The sequence below is a fragment of the Eumetopias jubatus genome, unplaced genomic scaffold (genome assembly GCF_037043125.1).
Source record: "Eumetopias jubatus isolate StellerSeaLion01/CBP00866 unplaced genomic scaffold, mEumJub1_p1.0 scaffold_1, whole genome shotgun sequence".
Taxonomy (NCBI): domain Eukaryota; kingdom Metazoa; phylum Chordata; class Mammalia; order Carnivora; family Otariidae; genus Eumetopias; species Eumetopias jubatus.
The window spans coordinates 10,973,233-10,993,346 of NW_028274807.1; the positions used below are offsets into that span (position 1 = coordinate 10,973,233).

The 20,114-nt window shown below is 46.2% G+C and overlaps 1 protein-coding gene across 8 annotated transcripts in view; it reads left to right on the plus strand.

Moving 5' to 3' along the window:
* Positions 1–12,565: 12,565 nt before the first annotated feature.
* RUNX1 (RUNX family transcription factor 1) overlaps positions 12,566–20,114 on the plus strand; it is a 247,602-nt gene continuing 240,053 nt past the window's right edge. For 4 of the 8 annotated variants that reach the window (XM_028116358.2, XM_028116392.2, XM_028116384.2 and 1 more), the window contains exons 1-2: positions 12,566–12,766; positions 12,884–13,000. In XM_028116358.2, the coding sequence (XP_027972159.1) occupies positions 12,943–13,000 (58 nt within the window). In that variant the 5' untranslated portion in view covers positions 12,566–12,766; positions 12,884–12,942. The other 4 variants (XM_028116390.2, XM_088023944.1, XM_028116368.2 and 1 more) reach the window with 3 other exon arrangements.

Genomic DNA, 20,114 nt, shown 5'->3' on the forward strand with positions numbered 1-20,114 from the left:
ATCTACTCAACAAAAGAACCTAGACACAAAAAGTACAAACCGTATGATCCATTTACATAAACTTCTAGAACAGTCAAAACTATGGTGAAGGAAAAATAAGAACAGTGGTTTCCTCTTGGGGGTGGGATAGGGTAGGGATTTTCTAAGGCATTCTATGAAATGGTGGAAACATACTATATCTTGACAGGGGTGTGGGTTACATAAGTGTAGCCATTTGTCCAAAAATGCACAGTTTAGGGGCACTTGGCTGGCTCTGTCAGTACAGCATGAGACTCTTGATCTCAAGGTCATGAGCTCGAGCCTTGTATTGAGTGTAGAAATTACTAAATAAATAAATAAATAAACTTAAAAAAAATGTCTCATAGATGACAAACTTCGTTAAGTCTGCCTCTTTCCCTTTATTAAATAGTTTTCCCAGCACCATGAATGACCTGTGCCTGTTATTTGCACAAAATAAATCAGGAGAAAAACTTCCTGAGTTCTCTCTCCATCTTTGGCAGCGAGGAAATCAACTGTCCCAAGACAAGAATGGGAGGGAGTCCTAGACTCAGAGCTAGAGCCTGGCCACTGACAGGCTTCCAGGCACCCTGAGGAAAGTCAGGGGCCAGCAGTAGCCCATTCCTTGGGTGTTTTGTTGTTGGAGAGTTTGCCTCCTGCCCATGGTGGTTGGTAATTGCTGGGTTCATTGTGTGTCTTTGGTCTCTCAGGTGTATTTCCTAAACCAACATGAAAAGAAAATGATAAGGGGCAAGCGCATGGAGGTGTTTATGTTTTCAGCTCTAGCCAATTGCTTGAGACCCAAAACAAAAGCCAGTGCAGATGGAAGGATGCAAGATTATACAATGGAAACCCCAACCTCTCCTTGCAGAACGCGCTCAGCTCCCAGCTGTCGTCCACTTCCAGGAGTGCCGCTGACACCCAGCAATTAGCATGCCCTGGTTCTCCTTTGGAAAAGCAGCACGGGAGAACAATACCACCACGAGTCCTCCTGGACTAGAAAGCAGGTGAATCCCGCTTGAAAAAAAAGCAAGATAAATGATCCTTTCTGCCACTGCTTCTTACTGTTGGACAAACCGATGGCACCATGAGCCTGGTATTAAAAACTCCTCAGGGCCTTGAAAGGACTGCAAGAAAAAGGAAGAAAAGAAAAACCAAACAAGGAACTCCACTGCAGCCCGCAGTGATTGAAATCCACTGTCATACTCTATTATCTTGTCCTATATACTTAAATTTACCCCTAAGCGTCCTGCTTCTTGGGTGATATGTGCATATGCATATCTCACATCTTGACTGTCAGTGAGGACTGCCAGATAAAATACAGGACACCCAGTTAAGTTTGAATTTCAGTTAAACAGTGAATAATTCTTTACTGTAAGTACACCTCATGCATTAATTGGGACATTTTGAGAACTTAATTCATTTTCTTTTTCTAAAACTCAACATTAATGGTGCATCCTTTTGTTTTGTTGTGTTTTGCTAAATCTGGCATCCCTACCCTCACGGCATTACAGAAGCATATTTTTGGTAGAGATAAACTTGAACTTGACAGGAAGCGATGGACTAAAAATATAGTACTCCTTCAGGTGATGGCTTGAAGTGCAGTGAAACCACCCAATTGTTCCAAATGTTTCCAATTTACTGTAAAAGAGAGAAATGAGCTGAAGCTCATATACCCATTGGGTGAGTGATATGAATACCGATGAAAATCTTGGAGTTGAAAGATGTGTAGTTTCATTAGGTGAAGGGTTCTGAACCTAAAAGAATTCATCACCTACTTCTTACCACCTTAATAACCAGGTCGTGGGTAGCCCTGGGACAGCACTCCCAGAAATAGCACAGCACAGGACACATAACTGCTAACATGGAGGCTTACCCAAACCTCTTATTTTGAATTTCCATTGGCATCTCTGTAAAGGGCGCCCTGGGAGGCAGGCCATCCTTAAGGGATTAAACACTTTCATCAGCATGACTCCATGCTTTCTTTGATCTGACTGACCTGGGAGCAGGAAGCCTAGAAGGGTATTGGTGAACACTTGAGTAGATCCAAGGAAAAGACAGGTATTGGGTAGGATTCAAACCCAATGGTAGCATATTTCCAGTTCAGGCATCAAACTGATAATCCCTACATATTAAGAGGCTGCAGGGAAGGAATTAATCATTTGACTTATGATTGAATCAGTGATCTCTTCTGGGTCTGCCCTTTGTGTGGTCCACTAACTACAGGAACAGGGAACACAGAAAGGTGATGTGTTTGGGCTTGCTTGCACACTGGTGCCAAGTGAGGGCAGAGCGCAAAGTAAAATCAATATCCTGGATTCGACTGTGTGTGTGAGTATCCGAGTGTGTGGGTCTATATAGTTTTTGAAGTGAAATTTAATACAAGCCAATTTACATGTTGGAAAAAAAATCTTGTTAAGTCTCATTTTGCTTATCTTATGAAGATACAACTTTAGATTCTTCTAGAACAAAAGGTGTAGACTCCCATGTAAGATGTGACCAGAGTCAGAAACTTTCCAAAGACTCCTTTTCCTGAGCAATCTTCTGATTGCTTCTTATTATCATAGAAATAATAAAGATATAGTTAATGTCTTTTAGGCAATAACTATTATGTTAACTGTATCACACACTGAATTAAACAAGCCTTTTTGAGTCTCAAGCCATAAGGTAGACTATCCTGACCCACTTACTTAAAGGTAAGATCCAGATCTTGGCTGTATCTATTTTAAACTGGCCAGCAGAGCACTGCTAAGGGGAATAAACATTAACAAATAAATAAATCCCACTGCTACTCACCCTGGAACTGTGGGGACCAATATGCAAAAAAGCCCCATCATGGATACCATCAGTTATTTTGTTCATAGAGAATTCATGGATCTAATTATAGAAGGCACTTGATTTTTTTATTATAGTAAAATATACCTATTACATTTATCGTTTTAATCATTTATAAGTGTACAATTCGGTGGCATTAATGATTACATTCATGATTCACAGTCATCACCACCACCCATCTCCAGAACTTTTTATCACCCCAAACTGAAACTCTGTAACATTACCCAGTGACTTCCCATTCCTCTCTCCCTCTAATCCCTGGGAACCTCTCTTTTACCTTCTTTTCTATGAATTCACTCATTCTAGGCACCTCATATAAGTAGAATCACACAATATTTGTTCTGTGTCTAGCATAATGTCTTCAAGGTCCATCCATGTTGTAATACATACGGAAACTTCATTCCTTTTTATGGCAGAAAAGTACTCCGTTGTAAGGACAGACCACATTTTGTTTGTCCACTCATCCCTTGATGGACCCTCTGGGTTGTTTCCATCTTCTGAGAACCTATTTAGTATGAGTGATCCTTTCCTTGTCCCTCACTTAAAGAAGAAAAATTAAATTCACTCTATATCATAAACAGAGTCTCAGATCATCTAAATCGCCAACTTGATTGGACGCCCATCACCGCAGTTGGAGCCTGTTGGGCTGCCCACCTGGGTGGGGTGGTGGGTCTCCTTCCTGCTGGCAGTACTTCCATACCCATCCCAAGTCCTTGTCAACTCGGCCTGCACACTGCTGTGCTGGAGGGGATGAAGGGAGACCGTGGGAGGGATTAGGAGCAGCTCACTTGTCAGCCATTGTTTTAAGTGGCCTGGCTCTCTCTGGCCTCATGGATGTTTCACATGGGTTGTTTCTCTCCTGTGCCTTCTCACGGGCTCTCTTACCTCACTCCTTCTGATGCAACTCCCCACTCCAGGCTGGGCCTTTCTCTAGGACCTCGGCCCCCGATCCCATCTCAACTCATGCTCCCAGTGGTCTACACCACAAACTCTTCCAGCTGAGATCATGCTTGGGAAGTCCATCCTTGTGGGCAGAATCCCTTTTAAAACAGTGCCAAGCCACCATCTTACTTGGGGATTCCATAGTTGAGGCACCTTGGAGGGGTTGCTGGAGGTTCCTAATGTAGCTTCTGTCTTACTGTCCCAGCTTACAAGAGGCCACTCACTGTCACAGGGGTGAGTCAGGCCTCAGATTGAGTGACATATGTTCTCTGCCCCTCTCTCCAGATTTGACACAAGTGGTAGACCCGCCCCTACACTTTGGCCACTTGGACAGGGGGAGAGGAGTAGAGAAGCCACACTTCAAACACTCTCCTAAGACCTCCTCTTCATTGCCCACTCTTGACCCTTCATGTCCTTACTGAGAATCAGTTGCCCAAGTGGCTCTTGAACACCTCTTTGGAAGTTTCCCCATGCTCTTGTCTCACCCCTCACTCTGATATGGAATATCCATTATATATTGGTAGTGCAGGTGGCCACTTGAGCAACTAAGTCTCAACACCTTCGGCTGCTATGGAGAGTGGCCATCCCTCTCTTTGAAGGTCACTTCCTTTTGCCCCACGTCCGCCCATCCCAAACATACCCTCGGGATCCAGCTGTTTTGTGGAATGCAATAACAAAGAATACTCATATCTTTCTTTTTGGGGTGTAATTTCTCTCCAATTTATCACAGTAGAAGCTCTATTAATGTTTTTTTAATTGAATTGAGACAGAAAAAGTCACATAACCAACATAGATACGTTCAGACAAAACGTATATATGCAACAATTAATTTCATATTAAGTTCCTTTTCAGGCAAAGGAGGAGCTGCTTGTCTGTATACCAGCACAATTGGATGTCACTTTTCCATTTAGTCTAAGGAGGCACCATGAAGGAAGAGATCTCAAGTGGCTCTTTCTTGTCAAATCGGCTGACCTTCCCAGAGTCTTTGTTTTTCTCATCTCTATTTTCAGGATCTAACTCAGTTTGTCTCTCATCCCTTGAAATGTCTTCCTTTGGTTTGTACCATGCTCATTTTCCCTCTGTCCCCTTCCCCTTGCCCCCCGCCCCCTGGCTTTTGTCTCCTCCTGCTCCCTTGTAGGTATTCTCATCTTGAGCTTCTGAATTTCTTTCACTTTGAAAATATCTGATTCTGCCTCACTGCCTCAGCCTGCAGCTCAACACTGGTGCTTTCTGCATCTTTACCTCTTCCTCAGCCAAGACTATCGCCATGGTAATGGGATGATACAAATGACCACAAAATGCTACAGCTTAAAACAACCACCACTTATTACTGCTCAAACCTCATGGGAAGGCAGGGCAGTTCTGCTCCTCATGGCCGGGTTTGGTGGTCAGTTCTTCCAGTTTAGGCTGGAGCTCACCTAAGTGTCTGATGGTCATCTGGTTACTGGCTGATCTAGGATGGCCTCGACGGAGACGACTGGCTCTCTTCCATGCGTCTTGCCTTCCAGCACACCAGCCCAGGCACATTCCAGCGAGCAAGCACCTTTCCAGGCCTCTGCTTCCAGCAGGTTTGCAACTGCCCCATTGGTCAAAGCAAGTCCTACGGCGGAGCTCAGTGTCAGAGGGGTGGGGACCACAGTTAGAGGGTAAAGGCTGTGACTGCAGGAGGAGTAAGACACTGAGACTGTTAATGTTGTCAGCCCATCACCATCCCATTGCCCTCCATTCCCACTGCCCTTGTCAGGATGCTTGTTACCTCATAGTTGAAGTATGGCAGCCACACTGGACTCCTCACTAGCGCCCAAGCAGACAGAACTTATTTCTGATCTGCCTTTGGCCTCAGAGCTCTGCCCACCTTCACTGCTCTCCCTGGCCTTTTTATCTACCAAAAATGCACATGCCTACTGCCAAAGCCCGGCTCAGGACTCCACTATTCCATGTGCTACAGGATTTCCAGCCACATACTTTCTTCCTGACTCAGACCCCACCCTCTGCCCAGCCCATGGTGTCTGCTCAGTTTTGTGAGCAATATGGAGGGTCGACAGTATGGTGAGGCAAGTAAGGCACACAGGGTACAAAATTTAAGAAAGCACTCACTCTTAGGGTCGCCCAAGTCCAGGGTCTATACTGACGGTCCATGGTTCCCTAAATTGTGTATCTTGGGAGTCCCACTCCCCTCTCCCCAGTCCCAACCCTGGCCATACCGGTCATTTCGATATCAACTTTTCATTTTTTATGTGAGTGGTTCATAACACTGTGAGCCTTTTTCTGAGCAGGACCAGGTCTGCCTAGCCCAAGATTAGAAAATAAATACTCAGTGAGGTAAGTAGTTGCAGAGAAAGTGAGGTATTCCTGATATTTAGTAAAGCCTAGGGGAAAAACACTGCAAGAGACAAGAAATGTAGGGATAAAGGAGGGATTGACTAATTCTGCCAAAGACTAAGACAGGCAAATTCATGTCATGATAACAGAATTCAAGAAAAACAAAATTGCTGTGCTGTAGAGCAACCTTGAGAGGCATTTGTACGGGGGATATAGAGAAAATTCATGAGCCTTACCAGGGAGTGGTAGAAACCCAGATGTAGATTCATATAGCCAGGGGGACTGAAGAAGAAGGCTCTTAGGCCTGAGTTTTGCAGGGAAGTTAAAGCTAAATACATTCATACATATGTAAATGGCTCTGACCATCACCCCAAGAAGGGAGGGGTAGAGAAAGGAGGCCTCTGATCATGGAACTGTTGTGATTTTAAAAGGAGGAGAAATTGACAACACCAGTCAAAAGGGGAGTAACGGATTTCTGTTTAAAGACAAGAGCACTAAAAGAAGAGGTTAAAGGTCACCTACAAAATTTGGTGAAGTGTATGTTTCCTGAACATCTTTTCATTGACAAGGATATTCACAGAGACCTACGAGACAATTTCAGGCTTGTCAACATTCATGAGGTTGATTTTCTGAAACCCCCTAATGTCTGTTGAACAACCACTCTGAGTATGAGGAAATTCCCGAGTCCTAGTTCATAGCGTGTGGTCCACATGGGCAGAAACTCATGTCCTTGAGCTTCCATTTTCCGTATAAATCTGAGAATTGTCAATGGGTGATGGTAAAATTTTAAAAAGCACAGGGAAACAAACTAAGATGAATACTTCCGTAATAATCAAAGGCCACCAAACTCTCGTGTCCTGCAAGCCAAGACCACTGTCCTCTGATGACAGAAACCTAAATGAACTCTCCCCCATCTTACTCCCACAGGAATCCTTTTAGTTCCACTAACCTTGCCATTCCTGCAAATTTTCATATCCTGGAATGTCGTCTCAGATGTAAGTCCTGTGTAGGAAACAGTATCTTCAATTAAATGTATGTGTATACATACCACCAATATATTCCGAGTCCCAGTAAGGATGTTACATGACTTGACCCAGCGGCTGAGGGACTCTGCTGTCATAGCTACAGTATGGTTGTAGTGGTGTGGCACATGGTAATATATCTGTTTCTTCTCTCTGCTTTGAATAAACTGAAAACCTGTGAAGAAGATGAAATCAGAACCAGAACGTGGGCAAGATCTTCCTTCCTGCTCTCCACCCAGAAATCCAGCCAGCTGCTGAACTGGCAAAGGAAGGGAAAGGAATTTAAAGAAGAGGAAATTAAAATACACACCCACAGTTCTAAGTGCAATATTTTGTTTTCTCAGGACCGTTGATGTTTTCTTTTAATTTTGACATTTTGAGGTTCTGTAAGAATCTGCAGCTAGTGTCGGTAGGGCTGAATAAGACTCTTCCAAAAGAACATTTAATTTGAAAATTAAGTGATGAACACCAAAGATTCCTCCAACATCGACTACATAAGCTATCTTCAACTTGTTCTTACCCAGACCTCTCACATAGGGTCCTGATGTCATGTGTTTTTGATACCCGGCAAGTCCAAGTATTAAAATCCACCTATTGCATGTTTCCATATTGAAGCATCAACCATGGGTCTCTTTTTAATTCCATTCAAAACCACTTTGCATAGTTCAAAAATTACTGATCCTCCCAGCACCCCGGTGAAAAAGGTAGTATTATGCTTCAGTTGGTAAGGAGTCATGTGGAGTCGTTAATTTGCCTACTACCAGGAAAATGAGTAGCCATTACAAGAAAAGTCCAAAGTCCCCGAAGCCACGTGCTTCACTCACATTGGGGACACTCGTTATTTGCCACCTCAACTGAATTATTGAGTCTTACACTATCTAACCAATGTAAATTCTGGCTTCTCCAACTCAGAATAATTTTAGTTGCTTCATTTCCTTTAGCTTTCCCTGCCCGAATCTCATGCTAAAATTAGCCTCAAGGTTGGAGAAACGGGCTGGAAAGTTCAGTACCAACCCAGAATGTTTTCCGTCATTTGACCAAACCTCGAATGCTGAACATTTCTAACATTCAAAGAGGGTTTGTTTAAGTTTTCCAGTTTTACCCTCCTGGTTTCAAATGGCACCAGAAGCTGAAGAGCCAAAATTCTGTAAGGAGAAACGATTCCAAACAAGATTCCTGGCCCAGGGCAGACCTGAAAGGATCCAGATGCATTTGAAAGAGGTAGCCAAACTCCTGGATGCCTGTGTAAATGGGTCCTCTGGACTCTGGTTAGGCCAATCCAAGTGGGGACAATGTAAGCCTGCGTCCCTCCTTTTGGAACAAAGCACAGGACATGACATCTGCAAGGGCTGGAGAGCAGAGGCAGGTCTCCTGCGGGGAAGACAGCCCATGGGGGACAACAGAGACCACCTGCAACGCTGCCCCGTGAACACGTGGTGTGCATCTGGAAGAACTCACAGGACTGATGAGTTTCCAAAATGCAAACTAGGTGCAAACTCAGCGTTTGAGGCCCCTGGGGGGTGGAAAAAAAGCCTTCTGTTTATATCCGTGTGGCCACCAGCTTGATAGATGGAGCGCACGGGAGCCTCCCTACATTGTGTGACAAACCTCAAACTGTAAACTTGACCCAAACCCAGCACTTGAGAGGAGAGGTCTGGGTGACAATCCGAGAAAACTCTCTCTTGGAGGACATGAGCTTCTCCTCTTATGGGTTTCTGCTGTCTAAGAAACACCCAGGGTTTACAAAATTGTGCCAAGGCAACAAGGTAGAAACGGTAAACATTTTAGAAAGCTCTAAGGAAAACAGATCTCCAAGACTGTAGAAAATGATCATCACATATTCTTTACCAAATCCCTACCTGTGCAGGGCTTCTTCAGGGCCACGCTTCTCCAGCTCTGATGTGTGCAGGAATCACTCGGGGGGCTGGCAATACGGCAGACTCTAGCTCAGTAGATCTGGGACAGGGCCCAAGATTTTGAGCCCTCCCAAGTTCCAGGGGGATGTCAACGCTGCTGATCCACAGGCCACCCTTGGAGTACTGAAGCAGTTTATTACGCTCTTCTATTGGAAACAATGGTCATTAAACAGCTTTTCATGTCATTAGACAGCTTTGAGTGGATGGGTTGACAGGTTTCATTGATGGGTTTCAATATCTGCCTTTTTTTTTTTCCTTTAAAGTCCTATTTCTCCGGAGAGCCACACATCTTCATCTAGACACAGTTAAGAAATAAATCCTGAAAGTCCTGTCTGGCCAGACAATAAAGTCTTATGGGGACTTAAATTTGAATTCTACTTTTACCAGGCAGAGTGAGATACCTGTGCATAAGATAGCCATGCTCTGCTGTGGACACCATCATGAGGGGCCAAGAAAGATCTGTCACAGCGGGGCCTGCAGAGCCCTCCGGTTATTTCAACCTGCTGCATTTGCCAAGGGCAAGTTGTATTCATTCCATGAAGCCCTGACGTCCATGTCTCAGTTTCAAATGCATCACCGAGGTGATCATCAGCATGGCACGGAAGTTTCTGGATAGCACCTCTGTTGGACCACAAAGATTGAGAAAACAATGAAAATGTGTTCTACAGAGAGATAAGTGAGCAGCATTGTCTTCTTGGAATTTTAGACTACCTCATTTTTTGAGGTCCTTCTTTGCCTCTCTTTTCTGATCAGAGAATCTGCTTTATGATGAACATGCTCAGAGACAGTGTGCCGTATCGTGGAATGCAAAAGCCTAACAGAGAATGCTTTAATTGGGTTGGACTGCATAGAGAAGTTTATACATTAATTACAGGGTTAGGCAACTGTGCATCTTTCCACCTTTGGTGGTATTTTTATAGAACCATTAAAAACGACACCTGGGCGTATTCCCCCCCACCCCCAGTAGTTGCACGTAGAAGCTTTAGCTGATTTGAGTGAGGTTGAAAACTGCCATCCAATGACTTGGCAAAGCCACAGTCAGTTGTAGCTGCTCGGGTACAACTCCCAAGCCAGGAGCCCAGGGTCTGAATCATTTGCAGGAAGTAGGTCACAGGGTGTGGGTCAATGCACAAAATTAAAGAATCCTCAACAGTTCCAGCTAAGATAAGATTGAGTATTCCTCTAGGCAGCTCATTGATGACATATGTGTCTTTTCGTCTTGGGCTCCTGGGGAAGTGGTAAGGTCAAGTTTACTAGAGGCCGGCTGAGGCTTTGCTTATTGTCATGACTTGGAGGATGCCCAGAAAACTCCAACTGTTGCCTCACCAATCCGTAAGGTTCTGCTGTGGTTGGTAGGGCAGATAACCTGGAGGAAGGCAAAGCAGCCCGGGGCGCAGGCCTTCAGCTCTGCCCCCTGGTGCTTCATCGGAACTCTGGCCCCGACGATTACAGCGTAAGGTGAGGCTTCAGCAAACCCTAGCCTTAGAGTCATCTTTAATCTTGACCTGTCCTATGAAGACTGCTGGGGGAGATATATATTCGTCTCTAGCGAGGCCCACAGACAGAAGCCAAGAATGTGGGCAGTTCGCTGACACATCCAGAGCCTCCTCTCAAGCATCTGGACACCTAAGGCTGAAAGTATCTGGGGAGTTTCTAAAATGAAATATCAGAATTTATTTGTGTCGCCACTTGAATTGCTAAGTCATTAATAAGTCTGAGCCAGCCCTGAGGGGGAAGCTGCATGTTATGGCATTCAGCTCATAAGACCCTTCCAGGGAATATTACATACAGAAGAGAGAAAAGAGCTTGATGTGGGGTCAAACCCAGACTTGACTTTATCAGGGAGCACGGGGACATAGGCTTAATTATCTTCCACAAGGGATTTGCACTGAGAAGCAACAGGAAACATGCATCGTGTTTGGATATTAATAAATATCATAAAAGGAATACATACATTATTATTCTTTTAAATATTAATAAGGTGTCAACACTTGCTAAGCTAACCTCACACCAGTCTGGGAGATAGCAGGCTCTTGAGTTTCAATTCCTGCCTTAGTCAAAACAGGAGTAAGTAAAAATCATGTATTTTCCTTTTAAAAGACCTGTGCCATTTGCCCTTGAGCACGTTATCACCGTGGGTCTGGGCGAAACCGAGTGGATGAGGGGAAAACCAAGGGCGTATTGTGATAGCACAGACTCTCTAAAGTGTCTGCTGGTTCTGTCCGTGCAGCTTGGAATCTAGGGTTGACACTTTAGACCCATCGCCTAAGTTGCTCTTGACCGTGTGTGTTGAAACGTAGTATGTACTCGGGGCCATGGAGGATGTATGTGGAGAATGGCAAAGTTAATAAAGAAATCAATTAAGGAAGGAGATCTTTCTTTGTCTTGAAACTGCACAAAGCACAATACTTTGCTAGCACTTAAAAGCAATGAGCAAGGAAGAGAAATAAGTATGTGTGCCCATGTGCAATATCACCCTGTTTTTAGCACCTCCAAATGGGCATGTCTTCTTCCTAAGGTACAGGATGAGCTATGGGATATTCTTTGGTGAGTCACATGAGAAGGGGCTTGTTCTGGAGAAGCATCCCCTCTGGTTCCTCCATCCGCTGTGAAGTCTTCTTACCGCACTCAAAGTGTAGTTAGTGTAGAGCTAGACTGAGCTTTACCTACAGGTCTGAATTAGCTTGTCAATGCCTATTGAAGTAGAGAAAGGCAAGGCACTGAACTTGCACAGGTGAAAACAAAAAATAAACAGTCTCGGGTTAGCCACCGCTTTGGCTCAAAATACAGGATCTCTCTTTTCTTTGTTTTCCTTTAGACTCCTAATTTCAGTGTGTGCGTAAGAGAGAACTCTGATTTCATCTCTTTACTGAAAAGATGTTCATTTAGGAGGGATAAAACCACATAATTTTGCTTTTATTATAGCAGTCTTTTCATCACAAAATTAAAATGCTTCCCCTTTTTTCTCGGCTTTACAGTATCAGCAAGTTGCTAGACCCTTTGAGGGGTCAGACACTCCACAAAACATTTCCTTTTATTTTGTTTTTCCTTTTATAGTTTCACTTAGGCTGTTACAGTCTTTACCAAGGGCTGGATTCTCCTGAGCGGATGCCCAGCGTCTTAAGTGATGGGATCCACATCCTGGCTGAGCAGCAGCTTGATGCCAGGGTTGAATTACTATTGAATAAGCAGCAATAAAATTGTTATCAAAATAATCAGTAGTTCCAAAAACCACAAATAACAACAACGGGACCCAAGTTGTCCTAAATCAGCAAAGACCATCGATATAATAAGAGACTGAGTCACTTTTCTCTACCATCGCTCTCTTGCAAACTCTCCTCGGCTATTTTCTTGCACAGCCTGGGGGAGGGCAGGTGGGGGGGAAGGAAGGGCATTGCTCAGAAAGTAAAAAAAAAAAAAAATTGACATCACTTAAGTCACATGATTGGCAAGAACCAATTAAGATGGGTTGTGGAAAGGGGAACAGTTAAATTTGTAATTTGGGTTGTGTGAAAACTTCTTTGGGCCTCATAAACAACCACAGAACCACAAGTTGGGTAGGCTGGCAGTGTCAGAAAACTGCGCCCGGCATAGTGGTCAGCAAGCAGGACGAATCACACTGACTGCAAACCACAGGGTTTCGCAGAGTGGTGAGCATCACCAACCCACAGCCAAGACGCCGCTTTTTTTTTTTTTTAATCTTGAACAATTTGAATATTTGTTTTCACAAAGGTACATTTTTCAGAGGGCTCAGGGAGCCCCAGAGGTATGGGGGCAAAAAAGAGATGCAGGGAGCCATGGTGGGGCGTGAGCTGACAACAGTGACCTTTCTTGGTTTTCACTCCAAAGGTGAAAGAAATCATTGAATCCCCCGCCTTCAGAAGAGGGTGCATTTTCAGGAGGAAGCGATGGCTTCAGACAGCATATTTGAGTCATTTCCTTCATACCCACAGTGCTTCATGAGAGGTGAGTACACTCTGGTCTTTTGATACCTACTTTTGCTCAGCTTTTCAGATAACGAAATGGCAGCCTGTTGTAACCCGGTGCTTGTAGCTTGGGCCGATTCCCCGTCTGTTTTGTGGAAAGATCTCAAACCCAGGCATATGATTACAAGGCTATTGGATTACTTATTCATCAGATGGCAGCTCTTCAGAAATGTTTTAATAAATACTTAGCTAAGCTGTTGAAGTGTTCGGTCGGTGTGTGAGAACTTTGTCAAGTGCAAGTAAGTTGGGCTGCTCCTGATTAAAGTCGGAGAGATTAGAAAGCTGGCGAGAAGCTCCCCGCGTTTCCTTTCCTGCCCCTTGCCTGCATGGACTGTGGCCGACGGTCTTGAGCTCAGCACACCACGGAGGCCACCCTGCAGCCGGCCCCAGGCTTTAGTGGGCACATGCCCAGCCACCCAGGACCGCGGGTGCCAGTGCGGGGTGGGGGTGGAGGCCGGGCGCCCAGACACACGTTAGACCAGCCTGGGGACTTCAGGGGCAAAGTGGCAGGCAGCTCAGTTATCCCCTAAAGGCAGAGAGTACAGGAGACAGGCGGATTTGTCTGGATTAAAAACGACCAGGATGGGGCCTCGCTGTGCACAGAGGCAGCTAACGTCTTTCAGGGCAGAAAAAAAAAAAAAAAAAAAATGCAAGTTATCCTGTACAGAGGTCTCTCTCGCAAAGAGCAATGAAGAAATTTCCTAAGCCAAGCGTTGTTGCGGCTCTGGGTCATTAGATTGTGCGCTTCCATTTAATAGGAACAGCCAGTGTGGAAAACCTGTCTGCAGTTTTGCAAGCAGCCTCTTGAAAAATGTGCAAAGCTGTAGTCGGAGGTACGGCTAGGAGGGTGTGAGTATGTGTGTGCATGTGCCTTTTGTGTGTCTCTGGTGAGAAAAGAGGGCCGTGCTTAAACAAACAAAAATAATAACATAAAAATGTCATGAAGGCATGGCCGTGTGTCGGGGCACGCACTCTGACCAACGCCTGCGAAATGTGGCCGCATGGTTTGGCAGAGCCGGCGTGGAGTGGGACGGGACGGGGGAGTAATTAATTTTCTGGCTACAACCTCTCGCGCGCGCACCCAAATAGTATCTGTGACTCATTATTTATTCATACAGCCAAATGAGCAGGGGAATGCACAGGGCTGCCAGCCACTTTGTCACAACAAATGCTATTATGATTGCCGCAGAGCCTCTGTGTTTCCGGGCCCCTGAAATTTAAAAACTTGACAAAGCTGTGTGTGTGTGTGTGTGTGTGTGTGTGTGTGTGCGTGCGTGCGCGGGAGGGGAGGACTTCAGGAGGAGGGGAAGAGAGCAAGTCATTAACCGATTCAAACTTCAAATTAGAGGGTTTGCAAGTCTTTCCTGGCGGCTGAGGACATTTTAGTGAAGTTGAATCATGCGATGTGCGTGAGTCACTGTCCTTGCAGCAGCGCCGGGCTCCCGTGGCAGAGAGACCAGCCGCTGGTGAGAAGCTGTGAATGGCTCCCGGCTGCATTTCCTCCAGGCCACGAACAAGCAAAGGAAGCAATAGTTGCAGAATAACAGACAGAAAGATCTTCCCGACTTTGTTCCACTTTCAATACCCTCCAGGCCATTATTGTTTCCTAGTTTGTCCACTCAGGAAGGCAGTTTCAGGAAGCTGGAAAACATTCCACCGGGCAATAGATGGGATTTTGTGCGCCGTGCGGGGCTGCCTTCGAAGCGCTCATTACTGGCCAGACAGCAGGGACAGTGAAGGGACACAGGGACCTGCTCAAACGCCAGGAAGCAGAACGAGGCCTGACACAGAGCCACAAGGCCTGTGTTCATGGAGGTCACCGGGCCGCCCCGGGTTAGGAACAAGGGGCAGGTCGCTTTCAGGGAAGCGGTGTGGAGACAGCCCTAACACCCGAATGAAGTCTCAGAAGGCCTAATGGGAAAAGGCCTTGTTCATGCCTTGGTCTCGGGAAAAGGAAATTGGGGCTTTTATGATCTCTACCGTAATAATATCATATGGAGATTTCATTTCAAGTGAAATCTTGGCAATTTCCCAGTTAATTTTATCAAGGTGACCCACCAAGGTGAGGGTTGACACTGTCTGGATTAGTCATCCCCACTCCCTGGCGCCGGACAGGTGGCAAAATGTCATTGCTCTTGGTGCCGTCTGGGCACTGCCTGAGAGCGTGCTGCTAGGAGAGTCGCATCTGGTCACCGCCCTCTCAGAGTTTTAACCCCATTCCCGTAGACCGGCCCTTAGCAGTGTTCAGCCCCCTGGTCACTTCGTGCTTCGTATAATTTATGGCAAGTGTTCCCTCCCCAGCTGCAGCGAGGACCTAGAGGGGGAAACGGCATCTTGTTTTCTTCCTGGGATGGTACTTTATCAGTCCGTGCAATCCTCACAGAAGGAAACCCATAACTCATTTTGGGCGAGGTACGTATGTGAAACGTGGTGGGGAGAGAGAGAGCTGGGGGACCAAGCACGGCCTGGTTCCCTAGTCGGTGAGAGGCAAGCAAGGATCTGAAAGAGGGCATGCAAAGTGACTGTGGTCTACCACAGAGAGCACCACGCTCTTCCCACCACACCGTGCCAAGCACTCGCTTCATTTGCCTCGGGGACGAGGTAAGACGTGATTAAAATTGCCTGGCATGAACACGCGTGGTTGGCGACACGACTTTCTTGCACAACCCCGACATGCGTTCTCTCGTGAGGTGCAAGGTGCCGGCCCGAAGCGTGGTGGTAGGTGTGGAAAGGAAAAGCGGTGGCACAGACGTACTTTTGCAAAATCTCTCAGGTAGCCTCGTTCTTAGAAGTGGCTTAGTGGTCTATGCAAAGCCTGAATGTTAATATGCCTCTGAGTTCCTAGAACCACAGGTAAAAATCTCAGCGAGGCTGACTCACTACTGTCTTCTTGGAGGTGGCTTTCAAAAGGAATGGCAGAATCCGAGCCCAAATGTATAAGGTGAGCTCCACTGTAAGCATCACTTCTGGCTCAACCGAAGGAAGAGTCCAGATCACAGAGAGCCATAGATTAAACTGGACATCCGTAGTTTGTAATGTGTGAAATCGGTGTGGTTTTTCTAGGGCCGCCGTAACAAAGTACCCCAGACCGGGTGGCTTCAACATCAGAAATGCTTGGTGTCCTGATGCTGGAGGCCAGGAGTCTCATGTATAATCCTGGTGGAGCTTTATTTGTTGAAGGCTTCAAGGTGTTGGGAGGATTGGTTTCTTCTGAGCCTCTCTCCTTGGCTTGTGGAGGGCGGGCTTCTCCCTGTGTCTTCATGTGGTCTTCCTCCGGGCATGTCTGTGTCCCAATGTCCCCTCCTTTAAGGACACCAGACATATGTCATGAGGGCCCATCCCTAATGATCTCATTTTGACAGCCATCACCTTTGTAAAAAGCCCATCTCCAAATACAGTCACATTCTGAGGTGCTAGGAGTTAGGACGTCAACATAGGAATTTTGGAGGGGACACGGTTCAGCCCACAACATGCGTCTTAGCAGATCTGACTCCCTCTGCCTCACAAGGAAACTGTGCTCTTCCTTGGGTGCTCTCCCGGATGCTGAAGAATCAGACCCTGGCCCCCTCTGTACAAAATGGAGCCTCGCATCTTGAAACTGCCCACGCATTTTGAAACTGAGGAAAAAAAAGGTGCTAAAAATCCATCTAAACTCATAATCATACCCTTTGCCATGTCTTTGCTTTCCACGCTAACAAACCTTTGAAAATGACAAAGCAATTCTGAAATGTTTAGGCTTTAAAACAGCAGAGAGCCATCCCCAAAAGGAGCCATGCCTTGGTTCTGCTCCCTCCAGCAGGATTGTCCCTGTATTTCAGATCCTTCCAAGACAGTGTGGGCAGGTGGAGGGGTGGGGAAAGGCGGGCCACTGGAGGCCCCACACCTGCTCACACACCAAATGCAGGCCTAGTGAGCAACCAGTAACAGAAGCATCTGCAGAAAGGGCTGCTGATCTGGGAGCTAAACAGCAAGAAGCCTTTGAGAGCTTTTGGAATGAAATTAGTAGCCGGGAGAGTCCTTTGTTCCTTTGAAGTAGACCTGAAATGTGTGCTCAGAAAAGGCCTGACCCATTACTGAGAAAGCAAGGTTGGGTTTGATATGGGGGCGGAGGAAGTTTCCAAGGCCGCCACACACAGAGACTTTATTAGAGCAACCAGGGCTTGGCTGAGCTCGGTGTAGAGGAGAGAGCCCAGGGGTTTAGAAGGGAGAGGGCGGACAGAAGGGAGTGAATGTGGAGCGTGCACGGACAGCCCGATGTTGATGGACTTCTCTTTTCCAGTTTTCTGACTTTAGCCAAGCAGCTTCTCTAGTGAGCCTCAGTTTCCTAATCTATAAAACGTGGACAGTGGTACCTCTTGCGACAGTCACTGTGTGGCCTGAATTAAGTAAACTATGTCCAGTGCTTAGCACAATCTCAGAAATGGGCCGGAAATACTAGCCTTGGCTGTCCACATTCGGTTATCTCAGATGACACTCTGGGAAAGGAGAGGTCCTGGCATCCCAGAGGACACTATGGGAGGCTCCCTGGAGAAGGTGACACAGGAGTTGGGGAAAGGGTGGAGGGTGGGAACCCTGAGGCAAGGGAAGGGTGGTCTAGGTGGGGGTACAGTGTGGGCAAAGGTCAAGCAGAAGGAACCCCTGTGGAGTGTGGGAGGTGCTGAGTATGTCAGCCTGATGGCTTTTTTTTTCCACCAGCATGTCACCCTTGCTTTACTCAGAAGTGTCCAAAGAGGACCAAAGAAGAGCCTGGGCCCTTTATACAATTCAACTGAACAAGCGTAGCTTTTAAGTATCTAGGCCAATCGGGGTGTGTTGCAAGATCAATCTTGAGCGATGTTTCTCCTCCTTGAGAGTCCTGGTACAGCTTTCTTTTCCTCCAGGTCCTTCTTAGTGAAAAAGCCCTTTTGCCCTTGGACCACATGCAAGTCCTCCAGGTCTCTGAGAGGCTGCCTATTTCCATACCTCCCATGACATTTCTGATCACATACTTTATCAAAGCCCAGAAAAGCAGGCACCCAGGCTGCCCCTCTGGTTGGGGGAGGGAGCAGGGGCCTGCACAGGAAGCTGGAGCTCATTTTCAGTTTCTCAGGTAGCTTCCTAGTGACCTAGATGAGTCATTAAATGTCTCTGTGTCTCATTCGAGTTCTACAAAAGGGGCTGGTGATGTTATAGACGTGCTTGCCTCCGAGGTACAGAGTTCCTGTTTGAAATCTTCGACCGCATCAGAGAGCTACCATGGAGCACATACACATGTTCTCAGCTTCACAACATGAAGGGACTTATTATTATTATTATTATTTTACTTCCAGATAGGAAACGGTCATCCTACCATTTCACACACGCAAAACATCTTCCCACATTGGCTCAAAAAAAAAAAAAAAAAAATCTTCTTTCTAATTCCTACTCTTTAGAGAATTCTCCAGAAGCTGCTCTGGAACCTGAACAGATATTACAATCTGCAAAACACGTTCCTAGTAATTCTGGTCCCTCCTCATTGGTGCCACCAATCCCCGGAGTTAGCCTTTTTGCTGAATAAAATAAGCCTTCGGCCATGTGTCTTCCTTGGCCTGTCTCTTCCCCGCCAAAAAATGTCATTAACTACGATGGCCCAGAGTGGTGGAAAGGGAGCATTTCCTTTAAGAGTTTTGCAGACCCTGACCATAATCAGGGAGTGCTTTAGGAGAATTATGGGTGGTTCCTGGTACACAAAACAGAACTCAAAAGCCTCAAGTAACCTTTGGCATGCTGGAAAATCTGCTTGGTCACTCCTCTGGCTTGCCACCTCCCCACCCCCGCCGTTGTCAGAGAGACACACTCTCATACTCTCTTAGCTTTGTGGATCTCTCGCTCTCCCTTCTTCCCCCTTCTAGTCTCCTGACAACATGGAATGATGCCCCAGAAGGGAGAGAGGAGCTAAAATAGAGAAATAAACCATGGATCCAAAAGATGATTGCAAGGATGCATTTTACCGCAGCGACATAAAAAAGTGTAAAGCTCCCACTCGGGTTTATCAGTGAGAATTCTGTTAGGAAAATCTGACTCTAGTGGCATGAGCAGCCGGTATTGGCCTGTCTCCTGCGGCAGGCAGTCCAGGAGTACAGCCCCACGGCTGGTTCAGTGGGGCCGGGATGCTCCTGTGTTTTGGCCTGAACCTCAGATCTGTCCAGGCAGGAAGGAGATTCGAGGCCTCAATCCTTTCTTCTTATGAGGCTCTGTCTTTTGCTTCAGGAAAGGAAGCCCGTCTCTGCAAACCTCCCCTTATAATCTTGTAGGCCAGACCCATGTCACAAGGCCTCTGGCTGGAAGGTGCCTGGGACAGAGGAGTCCTCTTTGTCCTGCCCTAAGAGCGGAGGAAAGCAGAGGGGAAGGTAGCTGGACCCCCATGCAGCATCTCCTATGACAGCAAAAACGGTTCCTAGACTGACTGCTTCCCGATGACATCCCATCACATCTGTCCCAACACTTTCCATGTCAACAGTTCTTTGAAAATACACAGAGAAACCCCAAATTCTTTAAGTTGTGGATGCAAGCTGAGGCTGGGGCAAGGTGATGTTTATTCTTGGTTTACTGACAGCAAAAGAGGCAGGAAATGGGATGGGGCGGGGCCGGGAGCTGGTTACATAGAGTCAAGGTCGAGCCTATGTTCTTTGTGGAAGGCAGAATCACACTTGCCTCTCCTGTGAGAGAAGAAATGCAGACAGCCTCAGCCCACGGGTGTGTTGCTTGTCCAAGAGCCACCCCATCTGGACTTGGGGCTGACGTATCGGTCAATAACTGGAAATAGTTCGCTTTTCCCTGGCCCTCGCTCTTCTGCATTCTCAAAACCCCACAGCCCAATCCCCCACAACTTTTTTTTTTTTAAAGAGAATTCTTTTCTACGGAATTTCTTGAGGGAAACCTTTTTTTTTTCTTTTTAAGTTGCCATCCTTAACTCTACTGCAAGATATTTTTATCTTTGATGGAAATATGACAGCCAGATAATAGCCCTCTATCTAGGAGACAGAGCATTTATTCACACCTTGTATTTCTGCAAGTGATAGATTATTTCTGCTTCGTAATGATGGGCCCTGTCTACTTCCTCAGTCGGGATGCCA